The sequence below is a fragment of the Dryobates pubescens genome, chromosome 9, assembly GCF_014839835.1.
Source record: "Dryobates pubescens isolate bDryPub1 chromosome 9, bDryPub1.pri, whole genome shotgun sequence".
Lineage (NCBI taxonomy): Eukaryota > Metazoa > Chordata > Aves > Piciformes > Picidae > Dryobates > Dryobates pubescens.
This window is the reverse complement of record NC_071620.1, coordinates 14,950,155-14,969,164: the sequence shown is the minus strand read 5'-3', so window position 1 is coordinate 14,969,164 and position 19,010 is coordinate 14,950,155. Positions and strand designations below refer to the sequence as shown.

The window sequence follows — 19,010 nt, the reverse complement described above, 5'->3', positions numbered from 1 at the left end:
CAAAAGTGATGGCAAGTTTAAATGGAAAAGCAGCAAGTGTTTTACAGAAGCTACAAGCACAGTGACAAAAGAATCCCAAAGCATACAGAGTCCCTTAGAGCACACCCAAAGGCCTCTCAACACTTCCCTTCTCCCTACCCAAAACCCCCAGGGCTCTTTCTTCCCTGCCACTGCTAGGCTAGTCTCAGGCTGGCCAGGTCTGAGACTGCCACCACCCTTCTCCTCCTGGTATTAGGCCTAGACAGGCCTAAGAGGCCTTGAGATACTCCCCCACCATTACCTGACAGGGAGCAAGAGAATGACTTTGCAGATGGATTTACAGGGTGCAGGATATTATGGGTAGAAATACACAGCTTCCTGTGTCTACCTTACCAGGCTGGACTCTCAGGACACCAGAGGTGTAACTATGTGGCAGTAACAGGAAGCACCCAGCCTAAACTACCACAAATACCCAGGACACAGAGAGATCATACAATCATAAAATTATTTGGGTTGGAAAATACCTTTGAAGGTCATCAAGTCCAACCCCATCGAGCAGGGACATCTCCAACTAGATCAGGTTGCTCAGATCCCCAAACAACCCAGCTTGGAATGTTTTCAGGGATGGGCATCTACCACCTCCCTGGGCAACCTGAGACAGTGTTTCACCACTCTCAGTGTAAAGAATTTCTTGCTTCCATCTACTCTAAATATCCCTTCTTTTAGTTTAAAACCATCGCTCCTTGTCCTGTTACAACAGGCGCTGCTAAAAAGTACCTCCCCATCTTTGTTATAGGTCCCCTTTAAGTACTGAAAGATCTTTCCTGCTTTATTCATCTTGCAAATCCTGTGAACTGGAATCTCAGCCATCAATCACAGAAGGAAAGCTACTCAAGGTTATAGAATGCTGAATGGTATCTGAGTGGCTTTCATGCACAACATTTTTCCATTCACTCTTTGCCAGCTGAGAATGTCAGGAATCTTGTATCCCTCCCTGTGCCACTTCTTTGAGCAGCTTATGTGTCAGGATAATCTGGTGACACATCTGGGTTTTGCCTCTGCTTCTCTCCACACTGATTTTCTGTCTGTTGGCAGCCACTGCCTCAGAGGCAAGAGGAACAGGGCATGTAAATGCCCAAATTTCCCCAAGGAGAGGCTCCCAAGCTAGATAGATACTGTTCACGGTGCATGGATTGCTTCAATGAGGTCATGTGATGTAGACACAGTGGTGGTAACCTCTGTGTCTCTCCCCAACACATGCGTACATGATCCATGGAAGCAGTTAAAGCAGCTCTCCTAAACAAGTAAAGGAAGTGGAACATCTCCCTCATGAGGAAAGGCTGAGGGAGCTGGGGCTCTTTAGCCTGGAGAAGAGGAGACTGAAGGGTTGACCTCATTCATGTTTATAAAGATGTGAAGGGTGAGTGTCAGGAGGACAGAGCCAGGCTCTTCTCAGTGATGTCCAATGACTGGACAAGGGGCAATGGGTGCAAGCTGGAGCATGGAAGGTTCCACATGAACATAAGGAAAACCTTTTTCAACTGTGAGGGTGACAGAGCACTGGGACAGGCTGCCCCAGGGGATTGTGGAGTCTCCTTCTCTGGAGACTTTCAAAACCCACTTGGATGCGTTCCTGCGTGACCTGCTCTAGGTGATCCTGCTCGGGCAGGGGGGTTGGACTGGATGGTCTTTTGAGGTCCCTTCCAACCCCTGACATTCGGTGATTCTGTGGAAGTGTTTCTGGCACAGGTCTACCATGCTTTTCAACATGAGAACCTCACTGGTTTAGGTTGTAGGAACAGCGGTCAAAGCATGTGCTTCAGGTGGTTTTGTGGACAGAACTGAAGGAGTTTGTGGGAGTGATACAGCAGGAAGGGCTAAGGATAGGAGAAATGGGACACCCAAAATCACCTGCAGAAGGTCTTCTGAAGATGAAGGGCTTAGAAAAACTACACCAGTGCATTATGGATGACAAAGCTGAACTGCAAAGTGAAACTCACCCGTTCGTGACCAGCTGTGTCCCATATGAGAAATTTATGGAGCTCCTTCCCACAGCTCATAGCTTTATACACGAAGAATGCTCTGAAAAAGAGGAAGCAGCAGAAATTTGTACCATGACCCACACTCTGAACATGCAACTTGTAGACCGTAGTGAGTTCTGCTGCATTAGACTGCATATGGGGAAACTCCCAAACCCTGACAAAACGCCTAAACAGAAGTGAAAATCTCCCATTCCTCTGGTAAAATACATGATACCTAAACATGGATTCTAAAAGAAGGGAAAAGCCCCTGAATGTTCAGAGGGCATTTGTGAGTGGGCCCAGGAACATGAATGATCCTGCTGCTTACACATATCTTCTGTTACTAGCTAGCTCCATCTTCTTAGTCATACTGTCTGGATGCATTCCTATGGGACCTGCACTAGATTCTGTGGTCCTGCTCTGGCAGGGGGGGTTGGACTTGATGATCTCCAGAGGTCCCTTCGAATCCCTAACATCCTGTGATATGGACCTGAGGAGAGGCTGAGGGAGCTGGGGTTGCTTAGCCTGGAGAAGAGGAGACTCAGGGGTGACCTTATTACTCTCTACAACTACCTGAAGGGAGGTTGTAGACAGACGGATGTTGGTCTCTTCTCCCAGGCAGCCAGTACCAGAACAAGAGGACACAGTCTCAGGCTGCGCCAGGGGAGGTTCAGGCTAGATGTTAGGAAAAAGTTCTATACAGAAAGAGTGATTGCACATTGGAATGGGCTGCCTGGGGAGGTGGTGGAGTCGCCATCACTGGAGGTTTTCAGGAGGAGACTTGATGGGGTGCTTGGTGCCGTGGGTTAGTTGTTTGGGTGGTATTTGATTGGTTGATGGGTTGGACGCGGTGATCTTGAAGGTCTCTTCCAACCTGGTTTATTCTATGTATTCTATGTATTCTAAAAAGCATCAGCCAGCATCACACCAGGCAATGTGCAACATTTCAGTTAGACTTAGGAGACTGACTCAAGGGACTGAGGCTGATGGGATGAGGTTCAACAAGGACAAGTTCCAGACCCTGCACTTGGGTCACAACCACCCCATGCAACACTACAGGCTTGGAGCAGAGTGGCTGGAAAGTTGCTTGGCAGAAAAGGACCTCAGGGTGTTGGTTGACAGCTGGCTGGTATGAGCCAGTGTGTGCCAAGGTGGCCAGAAGGCCAGCAGCATCCTGCCCTGTGGCGGCAATAGTGACAGGACTAGCGTTGTGGCTGTCCCCTATACTCAGCACTGGTGAGGCTGCACCTCAAATACTGGGTTCAGTTTTCAGCCCCTTACTCCAAGAACATTGAGGTGCTGGAGTGTGTCCAAAGAAGGGCAACAAAGCTGGTGAAGGGTTCAGAGCACAAGTCTTGTGAGAAGCAATTGAGGGAACTGGGGTTGTTTAGCTCAGGGGAGACCTTCTTGCTCTCTGCAACTTCCTGAAAGAAGGTTGAAGTCAGGGACTGATCTCCTCTCCCTAGTAAAAAGTGAAAGGATGAGAGGAAATGGCCTCAAGTTGCACCAGGGGGAGCTTAGATTGGGCACTGGAAGAACCTTCCTCATTGAAAGGGTTCTCAAACAGTGGAACAGGCTTCTTAGGGAGGTGGTTGAATCACCAACCCTGGAGGTGTTTACAAGGCACAGAGATGTGGTGCTGAGGGACATGGTTTAGCACCACACTTGGTACAGCTAGATAATGGTTGGACTCAATATGCTTAAAGGTCTTTTCCATCCTGAAAGATTCTATGAATCACCAGGGAAAAGAAAAATCACCTTCTGGAATAAACATGGTGAACAAACAGAAAGAAGATTTCCCCCCCTCAACTCAGAGGAACAAGTCTTTGTGGCTTCTTTTATTTTTCACAGAGGATTCTTCTTCTTTTAGAAAACAGGGTTACAATCTACAGGCTTTTCCTGTACCACAGCATTTCAGTTGAAAGCTGGCACTGAAAGTTGACACTGCCAAACTCTGGTAGATTATTTCCCCAAGCACCCCCATTGAAAAACAGAAAACCAACACAAAAAACCCTTTCAGTGAATAAATTTTTACTCATGTCCAATTTAAATCTCCCCTGGACTTGAGCTTGTTACCTAGCAAAAGAAACCAATCTCCTTTCAGGAAGTTGTAGGGAGTGTGATGGTGTCCCTCCAGCCTCCTTTTCTCCAGGCTAAACAGCCCCAGTTCCCTCAGCCACTCCTCATAAAATCAGTTCTCCAGACCCTTCACCAGCTTCATTGCCCTTCTCTGGATTTGCTCCAGCACCTCAATGTCCTTCTTGTGGTCAGGGGCCCAAAACTGAACCCAGTATTCAAGGTGTGGCCTCACTCGTGCTGAGTGGAGGGGTGCAATCACTGCCCTGGTCCTGCTTGTCACACTATGGCTGATCCAAGCCACAATGCTGTTGGCCTTAACCACCTGGACACACCCTGGCTCCTATTCAGTTGGCCATTGACCAGCACCCCAAGGTCTTTCTCTGCCTTTCCAACCTCCCTCTGCTGTCATAATGATGAACATTGCAGAGTTTTTTTTTTTTTTCCATTCGATCAGAAGCCATTTGCTTAGCAACAGAAACCACTTGGAGAAAAAGGCTGCTAATGATTTAGAAGGAAAGAAGCACTCAAGTCCCCATCAATTCCTTCACTGCAAACAAGTGCCCTGCAGTCTAGTAAAGTTATTCATTGTGTGCTTCCTTCCTCTCTATCCATTTTTTCCAAAATCATTCTGGAACTTCAATGTGCAGCTTCCAGCTGAGACTCCATCACTGAAAGGCAGAGCTCAGGAAGATACTGTTTAAGCTGCTGAACAACACACAGTAAAATCAATACCAACCCTTTGCAGCTCTGGCACACAAGCCAGATCAGCCCTTCTCACCCACAGAATCATAGAATCGTTTGGGTTGGAAGGGACCTCCATAGTCCAACCCCCTCTGCAGTCAGCAGGGACATCCTCAACTAGATCAAGTCTCCCAGAGCCCTGTCGAGCCTTACCTTGAATATCTCCAGGAATGGGGCCCCAACCACCTCTCTTGTGCAACCTGTTCCAGTGTTCCACTACCCTCACAGTAAAGAACTTGTTCCTAACATCCAACTTAAATCTACTCTTCTCTAGTTTGAAGCCATTGCCCCTCATCCTATCACCACAGGCCTTTGTAAACAGTCTCTCTCCAGCCTTCTTGTAGGCCCCTTTCAGGTACTGGAAATTTGTTATTAGGTCTCCCCAGAGCCTTCTCTTCTTGATGCTGAACAACCCCTGCTCCCTCTGGCTGTCCTCGTAGCAGAGGTGCTCCAACCCCCTGATCATTTTCATGGCCCTCCTCTGGACCCACTCCATCAGGTTCATGTCCTTCCTTATTGAGGGCTCCAGAACTGGATGCAGTACTCCAGATGAGGTCTCTCCAGAGCAGAGCAAAGTGGCAGAATCACCTCACTCCACCTGCAGGCCATGTTGCTTTTGATGGAGCTCAGGATGCCATTGGCTTTCTGGGCTGCAAGCACATGCAGGGCCCTTAGTATTCCTAGAACAGGGAGAGCAGGGCAGACATGCTTTGGAGCAGCCACAGACTCTCTAAACATGAGCTGAAATCCATTACAGAAGAGTAAATTGTCGAGTAAGATTGATAAGCTAGAGAAAAAAGAAAGGAAGAAAGAAAAAGATACACAGTATTCAGAGATGTGGAAGACAAGTAAATAAAGCAGCTCAGCAGAGGGCAGTGAGCTGAAAAATAAACAGAAGCAAAAGGATACTGCATGTGGTACGTACCCAATGGTAGGTTTGGTAGTGTGTTCAAAGCGGTCTTTGGTAAACCGATAAATGATGCTTGTTTTCCCAACATCACTATCCTGAAAACAAAGGAGAGCAGGGCAGTGAGGTCAGTGGAGCCTAGACGTCAATATTCCACCTGAAGAAACAGTCAAACATCAACATGTGAAATTAAACCCTCTCTAGCGGCAGGTGGGGCAGGTTAAACCTTTAAAAAGAAAAGTGAGTGCATGGATTATCCTTTTCAAACGTCAGCTCCCTGACCCTCTTTCCAGCTCTGCCCTCTCTAGTTTTGGGGGTGGATTTTATATTCCTACTGCAAGGACTGTAGTGCTTTAAGCACAACCATTTACCTGGGGACAGGCTGTGAGAGTTGTCATGGAGCTGGTATTGTTCAACCTGGAGAAAAGAATGCTGCAGGGAGACCTTATAGCAGCTTTCCTGAAGAGGACCTCCAAGAAAGCCAGGAAGGGGCTTTTTACAAGAGCCTGTAGCGATAGGATGAGAGTGAATGGATTGAAGCTTGAGGAGGGCAGATGTAGACTGGATATTAGAAAGAAATTCTTTATAGTGAAGGTGATCAGACTCTAGAACAAGCTGCCCAGGGAGGTCACAGATGTCCCCTCCCTGGAGGTGTTCAAGGCCAGGCTGGATGAGGCCTTGAGCAACCTGGTCTAGAGGAAGGTGTCCCTGCCAATGCCAATGGGGTGGAACCCAAACCACTATATGAATCTATCAATCAAATCCTGTGTTTTCAGACACATGGAGTATCAACCACCAAAGACAGAGAAACAGTTCCATTCTGTCCCATTGCAAGAGCAGCACAAACACTTCCAAACCACGTTACTAACATCAACCTTTTAGTACAATGACAGCACTGACTTGGTGGCACTGACCTTTTCATGGCATGACAAACAAGCCTGCTCAGTGGAACCTTCACAGAGGCTGCTTACACTTGCAGGAATAGTCCTTTTTTTACCCCCTCAGAGGACAAAGAAGGGTTGTACAGTACTGCAAGTTCAGGATAACCTTGGAGAGTGAGGGAAGAGTTGACATTGTCCAGAAATAGCAGCACCCTGGCTTGTATGAGCAATAGTGTGGCCAGCAGTAAGGAAGTGATTGTCCCCCTCTGCTCTGTACTGGTGAAGCCACACCTTGAATATTGTGTTCAGTTTTGGGGCCCTCACTCCAGGAAAGATGTTGAGATGCTGGAGCAGATTCAGAGAAGGGCAACTAAGCTTGTGAAGGGTATGGAGAGCAGGTCTTCTGAGGAGCAGCTGAGGGAACTGGATTGTTTAGCCTGGAGAAAGGGAGGCTGAGGGGAGACCTTCTTGCTCTCTTCAACACCCTGAAAGGAGGTTGTAGTGAGGTGGATGTTGGCCTTTTCTCTCAAATAACAAATGACAAGACAAGAGGAAATGGCTTCAATTTGCACCAGGGGAGGTTTGAGTTGGATATCAGGAAAAATTTCTTCTCCAAAGCCCTGGAACAGGCTGCCCAGAGAAGTGGTGGAGTCACAGTCCCAGCAGGGATTTAAAAGCCATAGGGTTGCTTAGCCTGGAGAAGAGGAGGCTCAGGGGAGACCTTATTGCTCTCTACCACTACCTGAAGGGAGGTTGTGGACAGGCAGGGGCTGGTCTCTTCTCCCAGGCAACCAGCACCAGAACAAGAGGACACAGTCTCAAGCTGTGCCAGGGGAGGTTTAGGCTGGATGTTAGGAAGAAATTCTTCATAGAGAGAGTGATTGCCCATTGAAATGGGCTGCCTGGGGAGGTGGTGGAGTCGCCATCATTGGAGGTGTTTAGGAGCAGACTTGATAGGGTGCTTGGTTGCATGGTTTAGTTGATTAGGTGGTATTGAATGATGGGTTGGACGCGACGATCTTGAAGGTCTCTTCCAACCTGGTCTGGTCTATTCTATTCTATTCTATTCTATTCTATTCTATTCTATTCTATTCTAGATGTGGTGCTGAGGGACATGGTTCAGTGGTGGAATTGGCAGTGCTGGGTTAATGATTGGATCTGATAATCTTAAAGGTCTCTCCCAACCAAAATGATTCTATGATTTTAGTCATTTAAGATATGATCAGTTTCCCCAAAATGCAGATTTTTGTTTGTCTCTGTAATTCCATGGTCAGGAGAGAAACTTAAATTATACAGAGAATTACCAAGGAAGAGGACTAGCAATATTGCTATGTCTCCCTTAGAGACAAAAAGGATGTCAGGAAATCGATCCTGACCTTTCCAAGACATTAACAATGACAGCCAAGGGTCCAATCCAGCTCATTAAAAAGTCAGTGGAAAAGTTCCCTATTAATTTCACTGGAAGTGATGGCAGAACTATGAGATTGTACTGGGTAGTTCCATTTGTATCCACATTTTTAAGACCCTTGAGTAATTTACAGAAGCTTGAAAAGTGTCCAGATGAGAGGAGGGTTTGTGAGAGAGCACTATACATGTAACTATATGGTAAATTAAAACTGCCTTTGTCCACATCTATTTATATATATATATATATATGTATATATATATATATATATATACACATACACACAGAGGGAGAGAGATCCATTTTTTATATATATATATATATATATATACATACACAGAGGGAGAGAGAGAGAGAGAGAGAGAGGTTTGCCTTTCCTGTAGCTGATTTTGCAATATTTTATCTGCTTTTTGAATGGGAAAGCAAAACAATACCTGTTTAGATTTCCTCTCACTGTGCTTCAATGAAACTGTATCTCCACTGCAAGTGAAGTCTTTATAGGCAGCACTTAGCTTAGCAGAAACCCATCATTTAAAGCCTCATATTTAATTCAAAGCTGTCCTTAGTCAGCTTAAAAGCCATAACAAATGCTGGTGCTATGCAGAGGGCTGTTTATCTGCTGTGTTCGATCAATAGGGAAAAAAGGATCAAAGTGAGGAGCAGTGTTTAAAACCAGCCCTGTAGCCTTTGATCAATAGCAGCAACACATCCTGCTGCCATTCCCAAATTTTGCCTTTGTTATCAATTTCAGATGAGATCTCTGTGTAATTTCTAGAGCAAGATGGCAAAAAAACCCCAACCAAATCAAACCCAAAGGTCCTCTGCACTGAAACTGAAGATTTAATTATGATTCTGGATTCTGAATGCAGTGGAGAAACCACAACTCCCACCCACTACATGTTAGGAATTGCATTACCTCTTGGGGATATGGAGTTTTGGCCACTGTGTTCTAAACTAGGCACTGACTCCTGTGCCCTGATGATGCTTTAGTTTGGTCTCCTTCCTTCAACTCCTCTGCCAGGCCACTCTAAAGGGCAACTGCAATGACAGCTCCTGAGCAGGAGGAGCCAGGTCTCTGGCAGGGATGTGATATCCACAAGCATGAATTAAAGCTCAGCTCATTTTCCTAGAGGCTCTTACCTCTTCATCTTTCAGTTTATGGCTCTTACTGACATGCTAATGTTAAAGGAACTTTAAAAGTTTCTATTGCTCTAGCTCACAGCTAAGCTTAAGTATATGCCAGGCACACCAATCATGTAATAGAAAAGTAGAATAGTTTGGGTTGGAAGAGACCTTAAAGATCATCTACTTCAAACCTCCCGTCCATGAGCAGAAACATCTTCCACTAGATCAGGTTACTCTGATCCACATGAAACCTGACCTGGAATGTTTCCAGCAGTGGGGCATGTACCACCTCTCTGGGTAACCTCTGTCAGAACCTCACCATCCTCATTTTAAAGAATTTATTCTGAGTATTTAATCTAAAGTTAACCTTTTTTAATTTGAATCTGTTATACCTCATCCTGATGATCTTGAAGGTCTTTTCCAACCTGGTTAATTCTGTATTCTGTATCCTACCACTACACTCCCTGATAAAGAGTTCCTCATCTTCCTTATTTGCCTCCTTTAAGTACTGAAAGGCCACAAGGTCTCCCTGGAGCCTTCTCTTCTCCAACTCTCTCAGCCTGGCCTCACAGCAGAGGGGTTTCAGCCCCCAGATCATTTTTGTGGTCTCCTCTGGCCCTGCTCCAACAAGTCCATATCACTCCTGTGCTGAAAACTCCAGAACTGGACCCAGCACTGCAGGCAGGGTCTCAGCAGTGCAGAGGGGCAGAATCCCCTCCCTCAACCTGATGCCCACATTGCTGGGGATGCAGCCCAGGACATGGTTGGCTTCTGGGCTGTAAGTGCACTTTGCCAATTCATGTCCACCAGCACCCCCCAAGTCCTTCACCAAAGGACTGTTCTCAATCCACTTAAACTGAAACTTTGCTCCAGGGGTCCTTTGGATTACCAAGAAGGCTAAATTTACCCCTGGTGTAATTCCAGTGACATGAATGGACTTGGGCCACAAAGGAACCTGTCTTTAGGATGACCACCACTGCAGCCAGTGTTTACCAGCTGAAACAAGCACTCCCAGTTTCTGTGCTGCTGCCTGGAGGATATAACTGGCCAGCTACTTGAGTATAATTAGAGCACAGAGGGGAAGGAAGTCAAAAAGAAAAAGGTTCCTACTTAAAGCAGCAATTATAATTCCACCACAGGATTTAAAACTTCTTCGGCAGTTTTCAGGCCATATTAATGTGCTCACATCCATCCAACAAGAACCTCACCTGCCTGAAAGCAAAGTGAATTGTGGTGTGTGAACATTATACAGCAACTTGAAAACACAGGAAAAAATATTTTACCTTATTTTGAACCTACAAGAGGGAACCACTTTGCAGGTTGATCTCTTGAAGCATGCTTGCTTCAAAGATGTAACAAAGGCATCCACTTCTCAACAATGCCTTGAGATCAAATGTCCTTGATACAGCTACACAAAGCTTTCTTGCTCCCATATGCTGTGTCCTTTCCTTCATGGACTTCCTCTACATACACTCACTTTTCCAGCACCTGATAGGGTGCTTGTTTTGTTCCTTCTTCAAAGTATTATCAAGCCACATGCCTGGACAACATTCAGGCATGCAGGCAGAATCACAGAATGGTTTGAGTTGGAAGGGAACTCCAAAGGTCATTTAGTCCAATTCTCCTGCAGTGAGCAGTGACATCCTTCACCAGATCCAGCTGCTCAGAGGTTTGTTGAGCTTGACCTTGAATATCTGCAGGGATGGGGCCTCAACTACCTCCTTGAGCAAGCTGTTCCAGTGTTCCACCACCCTCATGGTAAAGAACTTCTTCCTAACATCCAATCTAAATCTACTCTTCTCTAATTTCAAACCATTGCCCATTGTCTTATCACTACAGGCCTTTGCAAACAGTCCCTCTCCAGCATTCTTGTAGGCCCTCCTCAGGTACTGGAAAGCTGCTATTAGGTCTCCCCTGAGCCTTCTCCAGGCTGAACAACCCCAGCTCCATGACTTATTTTTCTCAGTTCCCAAAGTTCTGCTATTTGCTATCTTTTCATACCTTCACATCTGTTTTTCTGTCTTGTTTTACTCCATGTGTACATACAACATCACACACACCAAGGAGTAACATTTCAACTTATGTAGAAGGGCATCGCAGTACTGAGCTGGGTGGATTGGACAAGTTTCAGAAACTAAGAACTTGTCCTCAGGAGTTATGGCACACTTTAAGGATCAGACCCTGCAATTCTTCAGAAAAATCCTTATCCAGTGGAGATCACACAAATGGATGGCAAAAGTGATGGCAAGTTGAAATGGAAAAGAAGTGTTTTACAGAAGCTACAAGCACAGTGTCAAAAGAATCCCAAACATAGAGTCCCCTATAGCACACCCAAAAGCCTCCCAACGCTTCCCTTCTCCCTACCTGAGGGTATACCCAAAACCCGCAGGGCTCTTTCTTCCCCGCTACTGCTAGGCTAGTCTCAGGCTGGCCAGGTCTGAGACTGCCACCCCCCTTCTCCTCTTGGTATTAGGCAGGCCCAGCCAGGCCTAAGAGGCCTTGAGATACTCCCTCACCGTTACCTGATAGGGAGCATCTCCCACAGGAGCAGAGAGGGAAGAAAGAGGAAGAGAATGACTTTGCAGATGGACTTATAGGGCACAGGACATTATGGGTATGAAATACGCAACTTCCTGTGTCCACCTACTGGGTTGGACCCTCGGGACACCGGAGGCGTAACTTACATGGCAGTAACGGGAAGCACCCAGCCTAAACTATTCTATTCTATTCTATTCTATTCTATTCTAAACTGCCACACTGTGGAAATCTGAAGCTGTATCAGATGTTTCTGATAAATACAAGGAAACAAGCATGACTAATTCCTGATTTGTACCCTTTAACCCTGAATAGAGGCTGCCTAATTCTTCCAAAATCCCTTCCCCACAGACTGAGGCAGGAGGATTTTAAGAGCACCAGCATGCCACAAAACCCTTGTGTTTCCACCCACACTCCTGCTCCTGGAGAACCACCCCACTTGGCTCTTCTCATGTTACTGTAAAGATGAGACCGTATTTCAAGCCAGCAGAATTGCAGGACGTTGGCAGCTCATTTGCAGGCAAACAACAACCAGCTGCTGATTTCTTCTTGCTGATTTGCAGCACCATAGAGGAAGATTAAAAAACAGGGGCAAAAAAGGATAAAGAAAGCAGAAGTTCAATATGAGCGATATATTAAAAAAGAAACCCATTTTCCCACTACAAATAGGCAGCTGAAATATTTCTCTGCCCATTCTTCCAGATGGGTTTATCCTAGCAGGGGAAAAAAAAAAACAAACAAGCAGCTAATGCAGAAAAATGGAGCTCTCTAATTGAAATTTGGAGGGCTCATTTGTATCTTTGCTGAACCACACGGCCCAGTGCTTCAGGCTCTTCCCCAAATTGAAGGGAACTTGATTACCCTGTAAGCACACCCCGGATCAGCACCTTGGTCTTTAGCCTTGATAACAGCTTTTAATGGCACCAGATGGGTCAAGCCCTATGGTGCTGAGCAAACCAAACCCTTCATGCAAATTTTTCTTTTTCCATCTGAAATGAAATGAATGTTGAACTCACCAGAAAAGAAAATACCAAATCCACGCCTGGCGTGACTGATGACTAAACAGCAGCCCTGTAATTATGCGCTCTGCTGCCAGAGCTGGTTTTATTCTTGGCTACACAGAATCTTTCTGTGCTCTGTTAACACACAGGGGGTTTAAAATAAATGTCTAGTTAGATAAAACATGCCCCCCCCCCAAAAAAAAACCCTTTATGACTCCAAGATTTTGGAAAAAACTTCTCACGAGGAAATGGCACATCAAGAACCAAGACACTGGAGAAACTGCCTTCTGTCCTCCCACTTGTGAAGTAAGAAGACAAAAAGAACATCTGGTTTGTAACCGCCACAGATCTCGCGACTAACTTCCCATTTCTGCTTTAAAACAGGGTTGAGATACCCTGGAGACCGGTGCCACAAGAACCTGCCCTGAAAAGTAAGAGAAGCGATCTCTCTAAACCAAGGATCCAACACATGGCTCCTTCGGAAGGATGGAATGTTTCCCATCATCTCAAAGCCAGGATTTGTTCTATGGCACTGCAATTTATATCATTTTCTACAAACTAACAATGTGTGTCTCTCCAAAGCACGTTACTGTAATAACCAAGATTCACTGAGACATGCTCCCCAGGCAGAGGTCTCATTTAAACATGAGTTTAACATGTCACAAGAAGAATGATCGTGGCCAAGCAATCTGGAGCAGATTAATACCAAGTGCTCTAATAAAGCAGGTGAAGCAGATGTTATTTTAACAACAATGTGAGAATCATTTGGAAGTGACAGGTCTTCATCCTTTCCCATAAGCAAGAAACTGATCCCCCAGCTCTGTGACCTTGGCAGAGCTCTGTTGCACCTCACAGTGGAAATGCATCTGTCTCTCAGAGCCAGTTTCTGCTGGATATCACCAAAAGCTGATCTTTCATCAGACACAGAAAAAAGCTTCTTTCTCAGGCACACAGCTGGAGTTATAAAGCTGCTTACACCAATGAAAACCTGGGTTCCAGACAGAAGGCAACACTGGAGCCTACCAGCAAGCTGTTCTGAGGCTTTCCTCATTGGACTCAAGGATCTTAAAGGTCTTTTCCAACCTCCTCTATGATTTTTCAAGACAGGTTAACATCTGGTTGGCAGGGCTGGGATACTGGTTGGAATTAATGATCATAAAGATCTCTTTCAACCAAAACAATTCCATGATCCTATGATCAAGAGGTGCAATAAGTGCACACACCTGGAACAACCACAGCCAAATTTGCCTCACTAATGATCTTCTCAGGGAACCTTCCAGTTCCAGATGCTGCTGCCTTGGGTCATCTTTATAAAGCAGGAGGGAAAAAAACAAACCAACAAAGGCTCAATCTAACATACAGAACAGGGGCACAGTCAAAAAGGTGTCCTGCTCTCCTGGAAGAGGATCTGCTCAGAGAGGAAGCTGGCTTCTCCTGATGATTAAAAGAAGGAACAAGTCCTGGCTCCCTACCACATATTCACACCACTGGACAAAGTTCTCAGCTAGTTCATTACTAACTGAAAAATAACAGAGGAGCCAGTTTATGCTCAAGATCTCCCAAGTTAAATACTCCTCTTTCTGCCTCCTGCCATTGCTACAGCAGAGAGGAAGAAGACGTTGTGGCCTTACCCAGTGCAGAAATTTCATTGTTGGAGTAATTAAGACAAAAATGCTTAAATTGGGATGAAGTTGCCAAAAAGGAGAAAACTGCCACAGAATCACAGAATATTAGGGGACCTTGAAAAATCATCTAGTCCAATCCCCCTGCCAGAGCAGGATCACCTACAGCAGGTCACACAGGAATGCATCCATGTGGGTTTTGAAAGTCTCCAGAGGAGACTCCAAAACCTCTCCGGGCAGCCTGTTCCAGTGCTTTGTCACCCTCACACTGAAAATGTTTTCCTTATGTTCAAATGGAACCTCCTGTGCTCCAGCTTGCACCCATTGCCTCTGGTCCTATCATTGGATATCACTGAGAAGGGCCTGGCCTCCTGACACTCATCCTTCACAAAAACATGAATGAGGTCACCTCTCAGTCTCCTCCAAGCTACTGAGCCCCACCTCCCTCAGCCTTTCCCCATGAGAGAGGTGTTCCACTCCCTTCATCATTCATGTGGGCTCTGCACTGGACTCTCTCAAGCAGCTCCCTGTCCTTGTTGACCTGAGGGGCCCAGAACTGTCCTTTACCATCAATTCATTTGATATTTTGGATACTTAAAAAGAGGCACTCTCCTTCTCTGGAGAGATTGCAAACCCGCCTGAAAGTGATCCTGTGCAACCTGCTCTGGGTGACCCTGCTTTAGCAAAAGGGTGGACTATATGATCTCCGGGGTCCCTTTCACCTCCCACCATTCTGTGTGATTCTGTGTGACTCTGTGTGAAAATCTTGGAAACTGGCCAGGCAAATCTGAGGTAGAAAGCCAAGGTTTAAACTTTAAGGGAGGAAAAAAATCAATGAATCATAAAAAAATGCAAATGCAGGCAGACCTTTGACTCTAGCAGTTCTGTGAAGCACAGCTGGTTTTGACTTGGCAGTTCAGCTTTGGCACATTAAAATAGCTGTTCCTTCCATTGACAGAATTGGTCAGGCTTTCAGTTTGGATTCACAGTGGAATCCCCCTGGCCTGTTCCCATTATCCTCAGCAGGACTTTGATGGAATTTGAAAAGTTCACAGCAGCTCAATCACTTTGCAGTGCTGCTCCACAGTGAACATTTCATTAGCTACCATCAAATACATCGCCAGGCCTGCAGCCTGAAGTGTCACTGGGCTTTTGACCAGTTCTGGTCAAGCCTGGTATCTAGGAGGAATGTCACTCCTCTAGGAGGAATGTCACTCCTCAGGCAAGGTCTGGCATGCAGCCTGGACATATCCAACCTGCATCTTCAATGCTTTCAGAGGTGCCAGTCCTTGACCCAAAGGCATGCAATGTGGTAAAGGCTGAGCACAGGATTCTGGGTTGTCTTTTGAGCTATTGTTGTGGTTTGAGCTGGAATAGAACTGTGATTTGACTTCTCAGCCCAGTATCTGCTCAGTGAGGGCACTTTCTGAAGTTCAGGGGATATTTGCACAGACAGTGGCTGCTTCTAGCAGTAAGAATGCTGATGGGGAGAGTCACTAAAGCAGAGGGATCACTAGGGTCAAGCCTTTTCTTCAGTGGCTAGTGTCCGAGGAGGACTCTGTCCCTTCTATCTTCAACCCCAATCTGTGTGTTCTCTGAGTCCAGTTCAAGAATCCAGCTCCTGAACCTGGTTCTTATCTGAGGCTGAGTCCCGTCTGGGACGTCTCCAGTGCCTGCCCACAGCATCAGTGGTGACAATGATGTCATTGCCATCAGGGGTTTGGGTTCCATACTGGTTTGTATCTATTTCATTTTATTGTTCTTCTTTCCATTAAAGCTGGTTTAGTTTCTTTCCCAACCCACACTGTCTTCCCTTGATTCCCTTTGGAAAGGGAGAGGGCTTCATAAACGGCCTCTGTCACTCATCTGGTGGCCAGCCCAGCCTTAACCCTTGACAATTCCAAAGGAGATAAGGAGGAAATGAGCTAAACAGCAAACCTAAGCTTTGCAATTTGCAGCCTGCTTTAGTCCTCAATGCCTGCCAGTTAAGATTTGAATCGTTACTCAGGCGATCAGATGCAGGCAGCATCGCAATACTTTCCGTGTCTTACTAATCCAGTTACAGCTGTTGTGGAAGGCTGTGGCAGCCAGCTCAGAGAGCATCTGAAACTGGCTTTGGATTTTTATCAACCATATGAACATATGAAGGATGAGTTATGCACAACAGGCTCCTGACCGCAGTTTCCAAGGGCAGTATTTTAATCCAGAAATTATTCCAAGCTGTAAAACTTTTTTGCTAGCCTGAAATGCGTCCTTCGTCCTTCCCTGTATTTACTTTACACTTAACTTCTCTGAAAACACTGCTGTAAGGAGAAATATCTTTCAGGAGACCTGGGTTCAAAGACAGCCCTGGGGTGGGACTGAATCTGCCAAGCATCAGGCTAGTCCCAGCAAAAATGCAGCCGTGCTCTGCGGAGCAATGTCTAGGAAGAAGTGCCAATAGCTTCTTGCTGGACTGAGTTTTTCCATCTGCAAGATGCATCAAGTGAGCACAGCAGAAAAATGAAAAAACAAGAGCAGTTCTTTGATGGACATATTGGCTTTCAGCCATGTCACCAACAGAAAACTGCCCGAGGCTTCAGCCTGAAACAACTTCAGACTTCAGCTCTGAACTTCATCGCTGAGGTGCTCTGAAATGTCACGTCTGCAGTCAAAAGTCGCCTGATCTAGTGTGGGGTGTCCCTGCCCATGGCAGGGGGGTTGGAACTAGATGATCCTTGTGGTCCCTTCCAACCCTGACTGATACTATGATACTACGAAAAGCACACAGGTCTCGTTCAGGACACAAATCATTCTCATAACTGTCCTTACAGCCCTGCAGAATGGGAAATAGATTATTTTCCCTGTGAGCAACACAATTCTTGGAGAAGATCCTTTTCTTGTTGATTCGCTGGACCTCGCTTCCAGAGCTATAGAACTGGCCCAGAGATACAGCATCACAGAATGGTGGGGGTCAGAAGGGACCTTCAGAGATCACCTGGTCCAACCCTCCTGCTAAAGCAGAGTCACTGACAGCAGGTTGCCCTCTCAGTCTGCTTTTCTCCAAGCTAAACAGCTTGAAAACCCTTTTGGGAAATATATTGTTCCTCATGTCCAACCTAAACCTTCCCTGGTTCAACTTGAGGCTATTTCATCTTGTCATGTTGCTTGTGTTATTTGGGAGAAGATTCCAAACCCCACCTGGCTCCAACCTCCTTTCAGGGAGCTGTAGAAAGTGGGGTCTCCCCTCAGCCTCCTTTTCTCCAGGCTAAACAACCCCAGTTCCCTCAGCCACTCCCAACAAGACCTGTTCTCTTGGATGGTCTGTGTCAACTCTCCCACAGTAAAACATCCTGCCCATCAGTTCTAATCACTGGTGTAACTTCAGGCCAAACTGGTGCTGTGGAGCACAAGTGAGCTACAGAATTAAGGTTTTTCTCTCTAGTGCACATTAGCATTAGATTAACTCTAATGCCTTCTACATGGAGGAAGCTGCTTGTTCTCAGAGACATCTTCCTATCCCAGCCAGGTCAGTCGTGTTGTATCAGAGGAAAATCCTTCCTCCTAGTGCTGCAAGGATTGCATTTGGTACATGAATTGTCAGCTCCATCATTCTCAGCTCAATAGCTCTTAAACAAAACTAATAATTACCTGCTTTTCACTTTGTAACAGCATCATGGGGATTTAAATCAGTGACAGCCATAAGGTCTTCATACAGTACAGTGGCAAAGAAACATAAAGTGTCTTAGAAGATATTCAAGGGCTGAATTTATTTGTTTCATGTGTAGATGTGTCTTCAATACCACCCAGAAATTCCTAATAGCCATCTTAAAACAGAGAAATATCTGCTGGACAGGGCTTAATGGTATCCAGCTTCTTGCAGTGTGTTAATGCTGGCTGGATGCCAGATGCCCACCAAAGCAGCTCTCTCACTCCCCTCCTTAGCTAGATAGGGAACAGAAATTACAACAAAAAGCTTGTGGGTTAAAATCAGGGCAAGGAGATCACTCAACAATTACCATCATGGGCAAACCAGACTCGATTTGGGGAAATTAGTTTAATTTATTGCCAATCAAATCAGAGAAGGATAATAAGAAATAAAATGTAAATCTTAAAACACCTTCCTTTCACTCTTCCTTCCCAGGCTCAAATTCACTTCCCATTTCTTTATGCCCTCCCCCCACAGTGGTACAAGGGAACAGGGAATGGGGGGGTGACTTTATTGAGCTCCTATTTTTCAGTAAAATTATGGGCATGTGTCTTGACTATAATCCCTCTTCATAAAAAGCACAGGGGAACTACAACAAGGTGGGAATATCCCCTTTGGGTCCTACACAGAGAATGGGAGAACTTGAGCATCTGAGTCACCTAAGCATAGTGCTTGCTTGTGCCTGTAAAGCAAACAGCAACCTGGAGACTAAGGATGTATCCTCTGCTTGAGGGTAGGAATGATCTACAGAGGGATCTGTGCAGGCTGGATCGATGGGATGAGGTTCAACATGGCCAAGTGCTAGGTCCTGCACTTGGGTCATGACACCCCCATGAAATGCTACAGGCTTTGGGAAGAATGGCTGGAAAGCTGCCTGGTGCAGAAGGATCTGGGGGTGCTGGTCAACAGCCAGCTGAACGTGAGCCAGCATGTACCCAGGTGGCCAAGAAGGCTAACAGCATCCTGGCCTGGATCAGAAATGATGTGTCCAGCACAGTGATCGTGCCCCTGTACTCAGCACTGATG

The 19,010-nt window shown here is 45.9% G+C and overlaps 1 protein-coding gene across 1 annotated transcript in view; it reads right to left on the bottom strand.

The window, feature by feature from the left end:
* RAB31 (RAB31, member RAS oncogene family) overlaps positions 1-19,010 on the bottom strand; it is an 85,137-nt gene that overhangs the window by 60,342 nt on the left and 5,785 nt on the right. The window contains exons 2-3 of the mRNA XM_054164419.1: positions 5,746-5,825; positions 1,980-2,061 (exon numbers count right to left, since the gene is read on the bottom strand). Of these exons, the coding sequence (XP_054020394.1) occupies positions 1,980-2,061; positions 5,746-5,825 (162 nt within the window). The remainder of the gene's footprint in view (positions 1-1,979; positions 2,062-5,745; positions 5,826-19,010) is intronic.